The 17,525-nt window shown below is 41.0% G+C and overlaps 1 protein-coding gene across 1 annotated transcript; it reads left to right on the plus strand.

Annotated features, from left to right (window-relative positions):
- The first annotated feature begins 1,938 nt into the window (after window positions 1-1,938).
- Window positions 1,939-2,913, plus strand: LOC125357925 (olfactory receptor 11H4-like). The gene has a single exon (XM_048354765.1). The coding sequence runs from the start codon at window positions 1,963-1,965 to the stop codon at window positions 2,911-2,913; it is 951 nt and encodes a 316-aa protein (XP_048210722.1). The 5' UTR covers window positions 1,939-1,962.
- The last annotated feature ends 14,612 nt before the right edge of the window (window positions 2,914-17,525 follow it).

Genomic DNA, 17,525 nt, shown 5'->3' on the forward strand with positions numbered 1-17,525 from the left:
TAAATATATATATATATAGTATACATATTATATATATATATTCTCACTTGTTCTTTAATGCTAGGCTATTTGATGGTAAAAGTTTTTCATGTGTCATTCAACTAGCTAGAACGAATTTTTTGAATCCTAAACTGAGCCAGGAGCTGGTGACTCACATCGGTAATCCTAGTCAAGAGGCTGAGATCTGAGGATCACAGTTCAGTCAGCCCAGGTACAAAAGTCCATGAGACTCTAATCTCCAATTAACTACTACAAAGCCAGAAATGGAGCCATGATTCAAGTGGCAGAGAACTAGCCTTTAGCAAAATAATCTCATAGACAATGATCAGGCCCTGATGACAAGCCCCAGAACTGGCACCAAAAAAAAAAAAAAAAATCCTAAACTGGGCACTAGTAGTTCATTCCTATAATTCTAGCTACTCAGGAATCTGAGATCTGAAGATCCTAGTTCAAAGCCTTCCCAGGCAGAACTGTAGGACTCTTATCTTCAATTAACTCGCAAAAAGCTTCAAGTGGTAAAATGCCAGACTTGAACAAAAAAAAAGACAAGGTCATGAAGCCTTGAGCTCAAACCTCCAGATGGATACATAAATAAATAAATAAATAAATAAATAAATAAATAAATAAATAAATTTTAAAAGGAAATCTGGAGTTCGAGGTGTAACTCAGTTGGTAGAACACTAGCCAATGAGCAAAAATGTCAGGTATCAAGTTTGAGTCCCCATCCTGGACCAAGAAAACAGGAAAATCCTTAAGGAAAAAATAAAGGCAACTTCATCTGCAAAATTATTCTGAAAGGGGTTGGGAATGTGGTTTTGAGGTAGAGTGCTTGCCTAACATACATGAAACCCTGGGCTCAATTCCTCAGCACCACATAAACAGAACAAGCCGGAAGTGGTGCTATGAATCAAGTGGTAGAATGCTAGCCTTGAGCAAAAAGCCAGGGACAGTGCTTAGGCCCTGAATTAAAGTCCCAGGACTGGCACAAAAACAAAACAAAATTATTGTGAAAGACCATTGTCCTGTTTTGAATTTAACCTCCATGCAGCAGTAAGTTGTTTGTTCTGTTACCAAAGCCTTAACCTCAAACCAGTCATTTTTGAAATGTGTCTTTTGTAATTGAGCTGAATTAAAAAAGAAAAAAGCAGGTAGGACTAGTACCAGTGGCTCACAACTGCAATACTTGCTACTCAAGACCATTCAAAGAAGTCAGCCTGGGCAGAAAAGTCCATGAGACTCTTATCTCCAATTAGCCACCAAAAATCTGGAAGTAGAGCTGTGACAAGTGATAGAACACCAGCCTTAAGCAAAAATGCAAGGAGATATCCCCTATGCCCTGAATTCAAGCCCTAGTACCAGCACACAAACAAAAGAAACCAGAAAGAAAGAAAAAGAAAAGCCAGGTGTCAGTGGCTCACATCTGTAATCCTAGCTATCCAGAATGCTGAGCTCTAAAGATCACAGTTTGAAGCCAGCCCAGGCAGAAAAGTCCCTATGAGTCTCTTATCTCCAAGCACTCAAAGCCTGGAAGTGGCACTGAGTGTAGACTTGAACACAAAGAGGCTCAAGGACAGAGCCCATGCCCTGAGTTCAAGTCCCACAACCGACAAAAAAAAAAGGGTATAGAAAACAAATTGTTGGTGCATGAAATGATGGAGGCTCATAAGTACTGAAAAAAATATTAAAAGCTGAAAAAAGACTTACAAATCAAAGTGGAAAAAAGGAAGGCATTGATCTAGCTGTATCACTAGTATAGATAATTCCAGTTTCATTGGATTCTGGCAAAAATTACTGAGATACAGTCAAATCAAAATATGGTAGTTTGTTTTCATCTGTTTTCATTATATGTATGTCTTTTTCTATATGGCTCAAGTTCCCTTCTCAATGAAGTCCTTGAGATACTTTGAAAGCAGAGAGATAAGGGTTAAAATTATACTTCTGTTCTTCAGAGACCTAGGCCTCATGAATAGATCAGCAACACACATTGTGACGGAGTTTATCCTGCTGGGGTTCCCGGGTTGCTGGAAGACCCAGATGTTCCTCTTCTTGTTGTTCCTGGTGGTTTATGTCTTAACCTTGGTGGGAAATGGAGCCATCATCTGTGCGGTGAGATGGGACCCACAACTCCACATTCCCATGTACTTTCTGCTGGGAAACTTTGCCTTCCTTGAGATCTGGTATGTTTCCTCCACTGTTCCCAACATACTAGCCAACATCCTCTCCACGACCAAGGCCATCTCTTTTTCTGGATGCTTCATCCAGTTCTATTTCTTCTTTTCACTGGGCACAACTGAATGTCTCTTCCTGGCACTCATGGCTTATGATCGGTACCTGGCTATCTGTTGCCCCCTGAACTACCCTACCATCATGACTGGGCGGCTCTGTGGCATTCTGGTGTCTTTATGCTGGCTCACTGGATTCCTTGGATACCCAATCCCTATTTTCTTAATCTCCCAACTCCCCTTCTGTGGCTCTAATATCATTGATCACTTCCTGTGTGACATGGACCCATTGATGGCTCTGTCCTGTGCCCCAGCTCCCATTACTGAAACTATTTTTTATGCTCAGAGTTCTCTTGTCCTCTTTTGCACTGTTACGTACATTCTTCGGTCCTATATTCTGTTACTTAAAGCTGTTTTTCAGGTTCCTTCTGCAGCTGGTCAGCAAAAGGCCTTTGCTACCTGTGGTTCTCATTTACTTGTGGTGTCTCTTTTCTATGGCACAGTCATGGTAATGTATGTGAGTCCTACATATGGCATCCCAACATTGATGCAGAAGGTCCTCACACTTGTTTATTCAGTATTGACTCCTCTCTTTAATCCGCTGATATATAGTCTCCGAAATAAGGACATGAAACGTGCCCTAAGAAATGTCTTCCTTAGAATGAAAGTTAGTAAAAACTGTATGGGTTAAAACTATGCCATCTGGGTGCTACTGGCTCACATCTGTAATCCTAGCTACTCAAGAAACTGAGATATAGAGGACTATAGTTTGAAGCCAGCATGAGCAGAAAAGCTTGCAAACTACATCTCCAATTAACCAAAAAAGTCAGGCTGGAAGTATAGCTCAAGTAATAGAGCACTTACAGGAGAGAGCAAGCAAGCCATGCAAGTATGTGTAAGCCCTGAATTCAAGCCCCAGTACTACACCATGCTCATAAGCTCTAATGAAGAACAAGTTGGAGATGTATCAGTTCCTTCCATGGTCTTCTTGGTCCAAGCAGTCAGAGGTCATGTGTTTGACCTGAAACTGGGCCCATCTTTTGGTACTGGCTACTTAAACCTCGGCGCACTGTTTTCAATGTCTGGTGAATCTCTTCCAAAGCCTGTCCTCATTGGAAGGGTGAATCTGGATATGAGTCGCCCTCCCACTGAGACACCCTAGGTTCCATCATTCCATCATTACAGGTCTTCACGGTAACTTCATTCAACTAGAGATACAATCTTTACATGGTGAAAATCTACAGTAGGACAATACCCAGCATCCATGTTTAAAAATGGTTTGGGGATCTTTTGCCATTTAAATTTATTTTAAAACTAGTGCTTTAAAATTGTATTATATGCACATCTAAAATACTATGATAAAATCCCTTGGTACAATAAATACGCACTAAAAAATAAATGACAGGAAAGCAAAATAGACTGGGATAAGTTTCAGAGAGAGAGGGAAGACTAATAAAGAGGGTGAATGAGGATAAATATAATCAAAGTAGTTTGTTTCCATGCATGAAAATAAATCAGTGATAAGCTGGGCACTGGCAATTATACCTGTAATCCTTAGCTACTCAGAAGGTTAAAATCTGAGGATAGAGGTTCAAAGCAAGCCCTGGCAGAAAAACAATCAGCAAAAAGTTGTTCTGCAAGTATGGCTCAAGTGGTAGAGCTCCAGCCATGGGCAAAAAATAGCTTAGCAAAAGTGAAAATTCTGAGATTATGTAGTTATAACCTAGTACTGGCATGGAAAAGAAATGGGGGTGGGGAACCTGAGACAATGAAATGTATTGAAATTGTTTTAAGAGGTGAGAAGAGTAAAAGAGTAAGAGAGGGTTAGTGAGTTTGACCAAAATACATTGTGTGCATGTATAGAAATGTCACAATGAAACATCCTTTGTATAATTAATGAATGCTAATAAAAATGATTGGCCAGGTGCCAGTGCCTCTCACCTCTAATCTTAGCTAGTTAAGAGGCTGAGATTTGATTATCAGATTTGAAAGCCAGCCCAATTAGAAGAGTTTGTGAGGTTCTTATCTCCCAATAGTCAGCAAAAGCTGGAAAAGCGCTGGTGGTTCACACCTATAATCCTAGCTACTCAGGAGGTTTAGATCTAAGGACTGCAGTTGGAAACCAATCCAGGCAAGAAAGTTCATGAAATTCTTACCTCCAATTACAACCAAAAAGCAAAAAGTGGCAGAGCACTAGACTTGAGCAAAAGAGCTCAGGAACAGCACTCAAGCCCTGAATTCAAGACACCAAACTGGCACAAACAACAACAATAACAACAAAAAGCTAAAAGTAGGGTGTGGTTCAAGTGGTAGAATGCCAGCCTTCAGCCAAAAAAAGAAAAAGCTGAACAAGAATAAGAGGCCCTGGATGTGAGGGCAATCTGGCTGCGACATCTGTCACCCCATTGATCGCCAGGGTTGATTCGGCTGATCTGGCTGGCTAGGCAGGTGTCCCCTTCCTCCCTCACCGCTCCATGTGCGTCCCTCCTGAAGCTGCGCACTCGGTCAAAGAGGACGACCATCCCCGATAGAGGAGGACCAGTCTTCGGTCAAGGGTATAGAGTAGCTGCCCTCCCCTGCTAGAACCTCCAAACAAGCTCTCAAGAATAAGAGGCCCTGAGTTCAAGCCCCAGTACTAGTGCAAAAATAAATAAATAAACAAAAATAATTGTATATATTAATGGGGTAATATGTGATATTTTAACAAATATACATTGTATAAATTTTGAGTTGTTTAAATGTACCTACTTCCTTTCCATTCCTTATAAGCTACTTTAGTTTATAGTATTTTGTTAAAGAAAATTGAAAATACTAGGACAATTCACAGAATAAAAGAAAATATTTGATGAGTTTAGTACCCAGAATATATAAAACACTTTTACAATTCCACAATAAAAGACAATCCAATTTTTGTAAATACAGTATTTGAATAGACACTTATCTAAAGGAGTTACACAAGCAGTTAATAAGTACATAAAAAGATACACAATTTCATTACTCACTAAATAAAGGCAATAAAAGCCACAAAAAAAAACACTGTTCACAAACACAAGTAAACCTAGACTCAAAAGACAGGTAATACATACTAGTTGCTGATAGTTCACACCAGTAATCTTAGCTGTTCAGTAAGTTGAGTTCTGAAGATAAAGGTTCATAGTCAAGCTGGGCAGGAAAGTCCATGAGACTCTTCTATCCAATTAGCCAGCAAAGAAGTGAAGCTGTAGTTTAAATGGTAGACTGCCAGCTTTGAGAAAAAAAGCTAAGAAACAGCACCCAGGCCTGAGTTAAAAAAAAAATAAAATACAATAAACACAGTAAATACCAAGTGTAGGTCATGATATGGAAAATTAACCCTCCAACAGAAATATAAAATGGGCACACCTCTTTACAGAACAATTTGACAGTTCTCTGAATAAAACAGAATTACCATATGACCCAGAAATATCATTTATAAATATAAACCCAAGAGAATTATAAACATGTTTACACATTCTAGACATGCTTATACAAATGTTCATATCAGTATTATCCATGACAATAAAACAGAATCAGATGAATTGACAAAGAAAATATGAAATTATGCAGCTGTTAAAATGTAATTAGGAAAACTTTTAAAACCTGAAAAAGGACATTACAGCAGACTGGAAAACCTCTAATGCTCCTTGATTGGAAGGATTAACATCACAAAAATGGCAATACTGGTGAAAGCTACCTACAAATTCAATGCAATACCCATCAAAATCCCAATAACATTCTTCAATCATATAGAAGAGGCAATCCAAATATTCATATGGAATAATAGAATACCCCAAATAGCAAAAACAATCCTTAGCAGGAAGAACACTTCTATAAGAGTATCAATTCCAAGCTTCAACACCTTAATAATAAAAACAGCTTGGTATTGGCACAAGAACAGGCCTGAGGACCAATGGAATAAAACGGAAGATCTAGAAATGAACCCTCAGACCTATAGCCACCTAATATTTAATAAGGAAGCCAAAAACACAGGATGGATAAAAGATAGCCACTTCGACAAATGGTGCTGGCAGAATTGGCTGTATATGTGCAGAAAACTGAAGCTAGATCCTTATATATCACCCTACACTAGAACCAATTCCAAATGAATCAATGACCTTAATGTAAGACCAGATACTCTGAAAATATTACAGGAAAGGATAGGAGAAACACTAGGGTTTCTTGGCATGGGTCGAAACTTCCTAAGATCCAGAATCACAACAAATCAAAGAAAGGGTGGATGAGTGAGACTGCATCACACTGAAGAGTTTCTGCATGGCAAAGGGCATAGCTAACAAGATAAATACAAAGCCCACAGAACAGAAGAAGATCTTTACTAACTATATATCAGACAAGGGCCTCATATCTAAAATATACTTAGAGCTCAAGGAAGTAAACTATCCAAGCTGGGAATGTGGCTTAGTGGTAGAATACTTGCCTAGCATGCATGAAGCCCTGGGTTCAATACCTCAGTACCACATAAATAGAAAAAGCTAGAAGTGGCACTGTGGCTCAAGTAGTAGAGCACTAGCCTTGTGCAAAGGACAGAGCACAAGCCCTGAGTTCAAGCCCCAGGACTGGCAAAAAATAAATAAATAAACCTCCCAATAACAAATCCTCAAAGAAACAACAACCCCATTAATAGGTGAGCTAAACACTTAAGAGACTTCTCTAAAGAAGAAATAAGAATGACCTATTGACACATGAAGAGACGCTCAGTATCTCTGGCCATGAAAGAAATGCAAATCAAAACAACATTGAGATTCCACCTCACCCCAGTAAGAATGTACATTATCAAGAAAACTAATAATAACAGATGCTGGCCAGGATGTGGCCAAAGGGGAACTCTACTACACTGTTAGTGGGAATGTAAACTTGTTCTACCACTGTGGAAAGCAGATATGGAGATTCCTCAAAAGACTAAGCATAGAGAGTCCCTGACCAGCAATCCCATTCCTGGACATCCATCCAATTGACCACAAACCACGGTACACTAAAGCTACCAGTACGACCATGTTCATTGCAGCATTGCTTACCATAACTAAGATATGGAATCAACCCAGATGCCCCTTAGTGGATGAATTGTTCAACAAAATGTGCTATATATAAACAGTATAATTCTATGTTTCCATCAGAAAGAATGACATTCATAAGGAAATAAAAAGACTTGGAAAAAATTATACTAAGCAAAGTAAGCCAGACCCAAAGAAACATAGGCTTCATGGTTTCCCTCATTCGTAATAATTAGAATAATTAGTAAGCCCAATGGATTGTAAAAAGAGCCAAAGAAAATTAGAAAATGTAGAGATAGAGAGATAAGAGATGAAAATCAGTGGGGCCCAGGGGTCCCAAGTCTCACTGACACTTGAGCTTTGAGCCCCACAAGTAAACATATATATTTGAGTTCACACAGGGAAGGTTACCATGAATAAATACAAAAAATAAAGCATCTATATTAATATTACAACCAGAACTAAAACAGAATTTGTCAGAGACAAATTCTGGTTCCCTTATTTTTTGTTGGTGGTGGTGGTGCTCATGGGGCTTGAACTCAGGGCCGGGGCACTGTCCCTGATCTCTTTTGCTCAAGGCTAGCATGCAGCCACTTTGAGCCACAGCACCCTTCTGGTTTTTGAGTGGTTAAGTGGAGATAAGCATTTCACAGGAGCTTTTCTGCTTGGGCTGGCTTAGCCTCCTGAGTAGTTAGGATCACAAGTGTGAGCCACCAGCCTACTTTTTTGAGAGGAGACTGTAACCCAGAGAAAGTCTAGACATGAAGTCCTTATCTAGCTCCAAGGCCAAGTTGTCAAGGTCTTCAGTCCAACCTACAAGGTCTCCAGCCCCAAGTCCTAGCAGAGGAGCATAATAGCTTAATAGCAATGTATAGATAGATGAACACATAAGATGATCCTAATAGAAATGAACTACAAGATTTGGAAATAAGTGGCTTATCTTTGATATTGTTATTTTCAACATACCCTATGAAATTGTGCCCTTTTCTTTGGACTTTCTTCCTCATGCTTTTACCCCTGTTGTCACTGTAACTGACTTTGGTACACTGGGTGTTGTATGTACATTTATCAGAACTAGGGAAGGGGAACACCAAAATGTGGAGACAAAGGGTAAAAGGCAAACCAATGCAACAGCAATACTTACAAGACAATATGCTGTAAACCAACTGTACATCTCAGGGGAGGGTGTGGAGGGAACCAGGAAGGTGGAAGGTAGGAGAAAACGAAGGAGGAGGTAAAAAAAATGATAAGAAATGTACACACTGGGCTGGGGATATGGCCTAGTGGCAAGAGTGCTTGCCTCCTATACATGAAGCCCTGGGTTCAATTCCTCAGCACCACATAAATGGCCAGAAGTGGCACTGTGGCTCAAGTGGCAAACCTTTTCCAGATTTTACAGCTCAGCTTCAGAGTTCCCTACACACACTTGGACATGATTATTAAACAGCACTCTGAACATTTGCACTGATACCAAAGGAGAATATTTTTAGGACAGGATCAGAAGGGTTCAGTATCTATGTGCATATGATCATATAAAATGATGCTTATTGAAATGTACTTCAAGAAATGGAAACAAGAGGTTTCTTATTTTACTGTTTGTGGGGTTTCTTTTCTTTTCTGTTTTTTCCTCTGTTACTGTTTCTGATTTCTGTACCCGTTGTCTTTTATGTAAGTTTAACTGATTTGGGGAGAGAAAGAGGAAGCACAGAAATGGTGGGACAAAGGGTGAACAATCTCAAAGAGTTATCTTTAGTTATTGCAATGTTATTCACAATAGCTAAGACTTGAAAGCAACCCAAAGCTATACCAATACATGAATGGATTTTTTTTAATATGGCACCAATATATAATGGGCCAGGTACAAGTAGTTCACACCTATAATCCTAACTTCTCAGAAGATGAGATCAGAGGATCACAATTCACAGTCAGCCAAAGCAGATAAATCTGAGAGGCTCATGCCTCCAAACAACCCACAAAAAGGCAGAAGTAGAAGTGTAGTCATCAGGGATTTTAGTACCAGCCTTAAGCATAAAAGCCAAGTGAGAGCATGACTCCCTGAGTTCAAGGCCCAGTATCTGTGTGCACACACACACATACATACACACACACGTGCACACGTACTCACACACATGCATGTACTCACATACACAAGCCATACAATAAAATATTACTCAACACTAAAAAGGAAGAAAATCCTGCCATTTGCAACAGCCTTGATGAATCTTCAAGGCATTATGCTGAGTGAAATAAGGGAGAAACAGGATAATATCACATATAAGAAAATGTAAAAAAAAAAAAAAAGAAAGAAAGAAAGAAAGAAAGAAAGAAAGAAAAGAAAAAAAAAGAAAATGTAGCCAGGCACCGCCTCAGGAGGCTGAGATCTGAGGAGCGCAGTTCAAAGCCAGCCTGCTTGAGCCTCACCTCTATTTCCCATGTTTGCATTTATTAATTAGTTTTATTAGCAAATATTGATGCTGCAAGGGGGATTCATTATGATAACTTCATACATAAATGTGTACAATATACTTTGAGCAAATCCACCCACTCTGTTTCAGAAAGGCCTCCTCTCACCTCCTTGTCCCCTTCTTTATGTTTGCTGGGTTCCTTTTTGCTATCTCCATACATACAAGTAACATACTTTGACCTTAAGTAACCTCTCCTGCCACCTCCATTCTAATAATGGCCCTACAATCCCCCTTTGTACACTCACATCTATCACCATCACCATCATCATCTTACACCTAGATTCTGAATATGGACCAAAACATTTGATACTTGGCTTTTTGAGCTTGGCTTAAGTTGCTCAACACGTTCTCCAGTCCACCCATGTTCCTTTGAACAGCACAATTTAATTCTTATGGCAGCTGAATAATACTCCATTAGGTATACACCACATTCAAAGGTGAAAATCTTGTGTTAAATGTTTATATCAATAATAGCGACCATAATAGTAACATGCTAGAAGGAAAGTTTTTCACTGTGAAAGTCCTGGGGCTTGAACTCAGAGCCTGGGCACTATCCCTGAGCTTTTTTCCTCAAGGCTAGAGCCCAATCACTTGAGCCACAGCTCCACTTTCAGCTTTGTTTGGTAGTTAATTGGAGATAAGAGTTTTGCAGGCCTTCTTGCCATGGCTGGCTTCAAACTGCAATCTTCCTATCTCAGCCTCCTGAGCAGCTAGGATTAAAGGCATTAGTTGCCAGCACCAGGCAGAAAGCAACTTTTAAAGGTAGTAGGGACAATTTTATTATTTTGATCATGATGTTGATTTCATAAGTTACAGTTATCTTCATCACCAAATTATATACATTAAATATGCATAAGTTTTTTTCTTTTTTAATCATACTGCAGTTTTCAAAACTTTACCTGAATACTTTCTTTAAAGAAAGCTAGGCAGAGAAAGAAAGAAAGGAGAGACAGAGAGAGACAGAGAGAGACACAGAGAGAGGAAGGAAGGAAGGAAGGAAGGAAGGAAGGAAGGAAGGAAGGAAGGAAGGAAGGAAGGAAGGAAGGAAGGAAGGAAGGAAGGAAGGAAAGAAGGAAGGGAGGGAGGAAGGAGAAAGGAAAAGAAAAGAAAGCTAGAAGAAAAATTCTTGGCCCAACCAATTTTCTGTTAATGGCAGCTGCCTTTCCCAAGAGACATGTGCTGTGCTGCCCTCTAGTGGCTAGTATGCTTCACAGTATGCTTTGGTGTAGAACAGGGAAAACTTTTTTTTAGGTTCTTTTTTTTTTCTATTTACTGTCAAAGTGATGTACAGAGAGGTTACAGTTTCATATGTTAGGCCTTGGGTACATTTCTTGTACTGTTTGTTACCTCCTCCCTCATTCCCCCTCCCTCTCCCCCTTTCCCTCTCCCCCATGAGTTGTTCAGTTGGTTTACACCAAATGGTTTTGCAAGTATTGCTTTTGGAGTCATTTGTTTTTTTATCCTTTGTCTCTCGATTTTGATATTCCCTTTCACTTCCCTAGTTCTAACACCAGTGTGTACAGTTTCCAATGTACTCAGATAAGATACAGTGATAGTACAGGAACTCTGGGCCGGAGCGCTGTCCTTGAGCTCTTCAGCTCACAGCTAGCACTCTTACCACTTGCGCCACCGTGCCACTTCTGGTTTTCTGGTAGTTAATTGGAGATAAGAGTTTCACAGACTTTCCTGTCAGGGCTGGCTTTGAACTGTAGTCCTCAGATCTCAGCATCCTGAGTAGCTAGGATTACAGGTGTGAGCCAGCAGCAACTGGCAGGAAACCAACTCTTACCTCACCTAAAAGTAATACAGAAAGGAGAGTATTGGTTCATTGAATCTTATTATTGACTGAATGTTAACCAAAAAGAGAGAAAAAAGGAACTTTCTACAGTGATTAATGAAGCATTAGTAATACATTTACAAAATGTATTTCCCACTTTGGGATCATAATAAGTTGAAAATATTTTAGTCTTTCTCCTCACAGGAATTCATGAAGTTCTATGTATTTGGACAAAGAGGGATAATATTGTCCAAGAAAAAATGTACTCATCACCTAACTTATGAATAAGTAATCCCCTGTATATCACCTGTTTGTAATAATAACTTTTTTAAAGTTAAAAAATAAAGATTTGAGGGGGAGGGAGTTGGGAAGGGGCAAGGAGGGAGGAGGTAACAAATGTGATAAGAAATGTATGCACTACCTTACATATGAACTGTTACCCCTTTGTACATCACTCTGACAATAAATAAATCATTTTTTGAAAGATTTGAGCAATGTAAAGTCAACAGAGTTTAACTGGGTTTGAGTTTTCAAAAGAGCTATATTTTCTACTGCATTGAACTTTAAGGGCTTATTTAAACTACCAGGCAATATCAATTTCTAAATCCCAAGCCACTAATATTAGCCAATTTAATACTTACATACCCACTCACTGTGAAGAGTTGAATAAAGTAAAAGCACCTAGATATCACTGGGTTTGATTTTTCAAAAAGTAAAATAATATCCCTGAACTGAGTGCATACAAGGAAAGCATCAAAACAGCCCAGGCAGGAAAATCTTTGAGACACCTATCTCCAATTAAGCAGAAAAAGGCAGAAGTGGAGGTGAGACTCAAGTGGTAGACTACTTAAGATACAGGAGATACATCAAACATATAAAGTAAATGTTAAAATACACTCGAAACCAAAAGAATTTTATAGATGTATTATTTAATTAAAAATCAGGGGCTGGGGATATGGCCTAGTGGCAAGAGTGCCTGCCTCGGATACACGAGGCCCTAGGTTCGATTCCCCAACACCACATATACAGAAAACGGCCAGAAGCGGCACTGTGGCTCAAGCGGCAGAGTGCTAGCCTTGAGCGGGAAGAAGCCAGGGACAGTGCTCAGGCCCTGAGTCCAAGGCCCAGGACTGGCAAAAAAAAAAAAAAAAAAAAAAATCAGACAAAAATAAAAGAATACTAGTGCTTTGACATTTTATAGAAAGTAAACATGTGGTCCGGCATAAAAACAGACCTGAAGATCAATGGAATAGAATAGAAGACCCAGAAATAAAGCCGCATTCTTACAGTCAGCTGATATTCGACAAAGGAGCTAAAGGCATACAATGGGAAAAAACAGCCTCTTTAACTACTGCTGCTGGGAAAACTGGGAAGCCACATGTAGAAAACTCAAAGTGGACCCTAGCCTATCACCATGAACCAAGATCAACTCAAAATGGATTAAACACCTCAACGTCAGACCTGAATCTTTGAAACTACTGAAGGACAGAGTAGGAGAGACACTAGAACTTATAGGCACAGATAGGAACTTCCTGAACATAGTCCCAGGGGCACAAGAGATAGGAGAGAGACTCGACAAATGGGACTACTACAAAATAAAAAGTTTCTGCACAGCTAAAGACATAGCCACCAAACTAGTAAGACAGCCAACCACATGGGAAAAGATCTTCACCAGCACAGCAACAGACAAAGGCCTAATATCCATCATCTACAGAGAACTCAAAAAACTAACCCCCTCCAAGCCCAGTAAACCAATTAGGAAATGGGCAAAGGAGCTAAAGAGAGGCTTCACAGGAGAAGAGATTAAAAATGGCAAAGAAACATATGAGGAAATGTTCGACATCCCTGGCAGTAAAGGAAATGTAAATAAAAACAACCCTGAGATACCACCTCACCCCAGTTAGAAGGGCCTATACTCTGAACTCAGGCAACAACAAATGCTGGAGGGGATGTGGGGAAAGAGGAACCCTTCTCCACTGTTGGTGGGAGTGCAAATTGGTACAACCACTTTGGAGAACAGTATGGAGGTTCCTCAAAAAGCTCAACATAGACATACCCTATGACCCAGCCATACCACTCCTAGGCATCTATCCTGAACAACAGGTCTCAAGATATCATAAAGACATTTGCACATCCATGTTTATCGCTGCACAATTCACAATATCCAAAATATGGAAACAACCCAGATGCCCCACTACAGATGGATTCAAAACATGTGGTACCTATACACAATTGAACACTACATAGTGATTAGAAATGATAAAATATTGGTATTCTCAGGGAAATGGTCAGAACTTGAACAAATAATGTTGAGCCAGACAAGCCTAGAACACAGAGAACAAAGGTGCATGGTCTCCTTGATACATGACTATTAAGGAGGGAGAAGGACAGTAGAGACCAACCCTGCAAAACAACAAACTTCTTTTCAAATGGTATTTCCACATGTTTGGGTCAGTGAGTTTACATATGTATCTAAAACCAAACAACTACTAAATATTAAAAAGTCTAGAATAAACCTATCAGTGGATCACAATAGTTCAACAGCTATGTACAAGGATAAGCATAAACAACTCCAAGAGAAGGATACAGGAGGATTCTATTGTTTACATTATCTTTAAAGTTCTAGATGAATTTCCTGTGGAGTACCCTATGTGATTACTGTATATGATTTTGGTATTTTAGATATTGGGATTAGATATTTGGGATTTTAGATATTGTATATATGCCTACCTGATCTAAGGAAGGGGAAGAAAAATGAGGGTGTAAGATATCACAAGAAATATATTCACTGCCTTATTATGTAATTGTACCCCCTTTGCACAACACCTTGTCAATATAATTTAATTTAAAAAAATAAAATAAGATCGCGCCGTCACAATAGGGAGACACCCCAACTTGCTCCAACCAAATAGTGAGCTGGGAAATCCAACACCTAATGCCCCATCAAGAGACCAGCAAACCCAACAACCAGAACAAACAGAGAAACACAGGAAATGAAAAAGAACAAAGAAAGAAGAGCCTATCGCAGACCATCAGCAACCACAGAAGCAACAGCTGAAAAGTCTTGTCGCAAGTGCAGAGACCAGACAGCAGGAGCTCCACGGGCCACAAACTGCATACAGACCAGAGTGAGACAGAAGGCGCCAAGGGACTGGTGGTGCAGGACCGAACTGCCAGGACCAGACAACAATAGCAGGGGAACTGGGCCCCGTGGACAGGAAGAGCCGGGACTGCCACTGCCAAATCACCATACCGAGCCCAGAAAAGCCCACAGCAGCACGGGACACACACACAACCCAGAACCAGTAAGTTCCCCATTGCCCCCTCCCCCCCAAACGGGAGATCAGCTCTGGCAGAGACCCAAAACCTGATGTAGAGCTCATCACAAGGGGACAAAGAAGCTAGAGCTCTCTCCCTCTCCCTCCCTGCCCAGAGGGAACAAAAGAGCCCCATATCTGGTGGTTCTAGGACCCTACAGCTCCTGGGAGGACACAGGAGCTAGCAGCAGGCAGAGTAGTGCCCAACAAAGTAGCCGGAAGACATCTTAGGCCAGCGTCCCCCAAAGCCCCAGCTTGAGAGCCTGAATCTGTCTGCACCAGCCCCCCCAGCAGGGACCCGGGGTCTGGTAGGCATTTGAACGCCACCTGAGGCACCCTGGTCTGCATGAACTTTTTTTAACAACAGTCACATGCTTGCTGGTGCACATGCCCCCCACACAGCGGAGGCGGAGAAAGTCTGTGGGCACCAACCCACGCCCAGACACTTGAACCTGCTGGGGACCACGCATCCCGCCCCCACAGTAGATTCGCCAGAGGGCACAAGCACCCTCCAACAATCCGGGGCAGTGCGCTCCCAAAAGGAGCGCAAGAGCACAAACGCATGTGCCCCCCCCCCCAGAGGGCCAGTGTGGGTCAGCATGCTAGCTCTCCAGCAAGAGGATCTCACACCCACCCCCCCTCCCCTGTGGGAGCTCACAAGTACGCAAGCTGCCCCCCAGCGGCAATACTCGCTCTGATAGGCGTACTCCACACAGGTGGGCGGGCCATCCCTCAACAGCAACACCTGCTCTGACAGGAACACTCTGCACAGGTGGGTGAACCGCCCCTCAGCGGCAATACTCAATCTGAGAGGTGAGCTCTCTTGACCCACAGCAACTAGAGGGGAAAGAATCAAAGAAGATAAAAGTCTCCATGCCATGCTGAGTCAGCAACCCACAAACCCCCAACAGGGGCCCACAAGGGTCAGCACAACACAGTGGCAGAGCACAGTCATGCAGAGAAAGCCACAGAACCTACCCACCCCTAACTGCAGTGAGGGTAACCGCCCCAGCAACAACTGAGATGGTCATGCTCATCCATAGAGCAGTAAGATTCAACAGCCAAACTCAAACACAAAACCAGGATAAAAACAAGTCCCCGCTGAAAGGACCAGCGGGAACCAGCACAAAGCCAAGCCAAGGGTGCCACCTACAGGACCCTGAAAGTGCAAAAAATCCAGATGCGTAAATCACAGAGAAATATTCCAAATATTTTGAAAGGTCAAGCCAACTCGCCAGCTCCAAAAAGTAGTATGACCGAGGAGGAGATGGAGAATAAAAAAACAATGGAAGCAGAAATGATCAAAAGCCTCAGGAATGAATTCAGAAAACAGTTCCAGGAGTTTAGAATGGAAGTCTCAAAGGAACTTCAGGAAGTCAAGAAAGAAATAGAAGCAAAAATAGATACAGCCTACTCCTCCATTAAAGAAGACCTTAACGTCCTGAGAAACGAAATGCATGAAAAATAGACTCAAAACACAGCTCATTAAAAGAAGAAATTACCACAATGAGAGCTGATCTGGCAACCATAAACAGCTCACTGGCCTCAATGAAAAGTACACTCGAAGCCACATCACAAAGAATTGATCATCTTGAATCTTGAGTCTCTCTTTTGGACAACGAGTCAGCTGATAAGGACCAGAAGATTACCACACTCCAAGAAACTGTCGAACTCCAGAGCAGACTAATCCAGGAGATAGTGGACAGGGAGAAGAGATATCTGTGTATAATTGGAATAGATGAAGGAGAGGAGTACCAGAGCAGAGGTATACCACACATATTCAATAGAGTTATTGCAGAGAACTTCCCCAATCTCACAAGGGATAACCTCACTCAAATAACAGAAGCATATAGGTCACCTGGCAGACCAGACCCTAGAAAATCTTCCCCTAGACACATAATTATAAAGGCCTCAGATCTCAAGAATAAAGAACAAATTTTGAATGCAGCCAAAAGAAAGAACTATATTACAATGGAAAAAAGATCAGAATCACAGCAGACCTCTCCACACAAACTTACAACCCACGAAGAGCCTGGAAGAACACAATCCAAGTCCTCCAGGCCAAAAACTGCCAACCCAGAATGAGATACCCAGCAAAATTAGAATTCACCTTCAAGGGAAAAACCAGATCTTTCCATAGCAAAGAGGAACTAAAGGATTATGTGAATAAAAACCCATCCTTACAGCGAATTCTAAGAGGGGAACCTCACCCAACAGAAAATGTACAGGACCCCCAGACAGAAACAGAAAGAAACTACAATAGCCAGAGCCCAAAAGGAAGAGCAGCTCAAGAAAGACAAGAAAGAAGGGAGAGGAAAAACAACCTAACAGGAAAATGGAAGGGAAAAGAACACACTTATCCCTGATCTCTTTGAATATAAATGGTATAAATTCTCTGATAAAGAGGAGAAGACTGAAAGACTGGATCTGTAAACAAAAAGTTGCTGTCTGTTGTCTTCAAGAGACCCATCTTACAGCCAGGGACAAAAACCGGCTCCAAATGAAAGGATGGAGCAAGATCTTCTAAGCAAACGCACTTACCAAAATGGCAGGGGTAGCCATCCTGATTTCAGACAAGCTGGACTTCTCATTAAAATCAGTTCAAAAAGATAAAGACCGGCACTACATTTTAATACAAGGAAAAATCCAAAATCAAAATATCATAGTGATAAATTTATAATCACCGAACAAAAGAGGCCCTAAATATATCAAACAAA

The sequence above is a fragment of the Perognathus longimembris genome, chromosome 10 (genome assembly GCF_023159225.1).
Source record: "Perognathus longimembris pacificus isolate PPM17 chromosome 10, ASM2315922v1, whole genome shotgun sequence".
NCBI classification, from domain to species: Eukaryota; Metazoa; Chordata; class Mammalia; order Rodentia; family Heteromyidae; genus Perognathus; species Perognathus longimembris.

Coding starts and splice junctions, on each gene's coding strand:
- LOC125357925 (XM_048354765.1), top strand. CDS start 1,963: ATGAATAGATCAGCAACACACATTGTGACGGAGTTTATCCTGCTGGGG.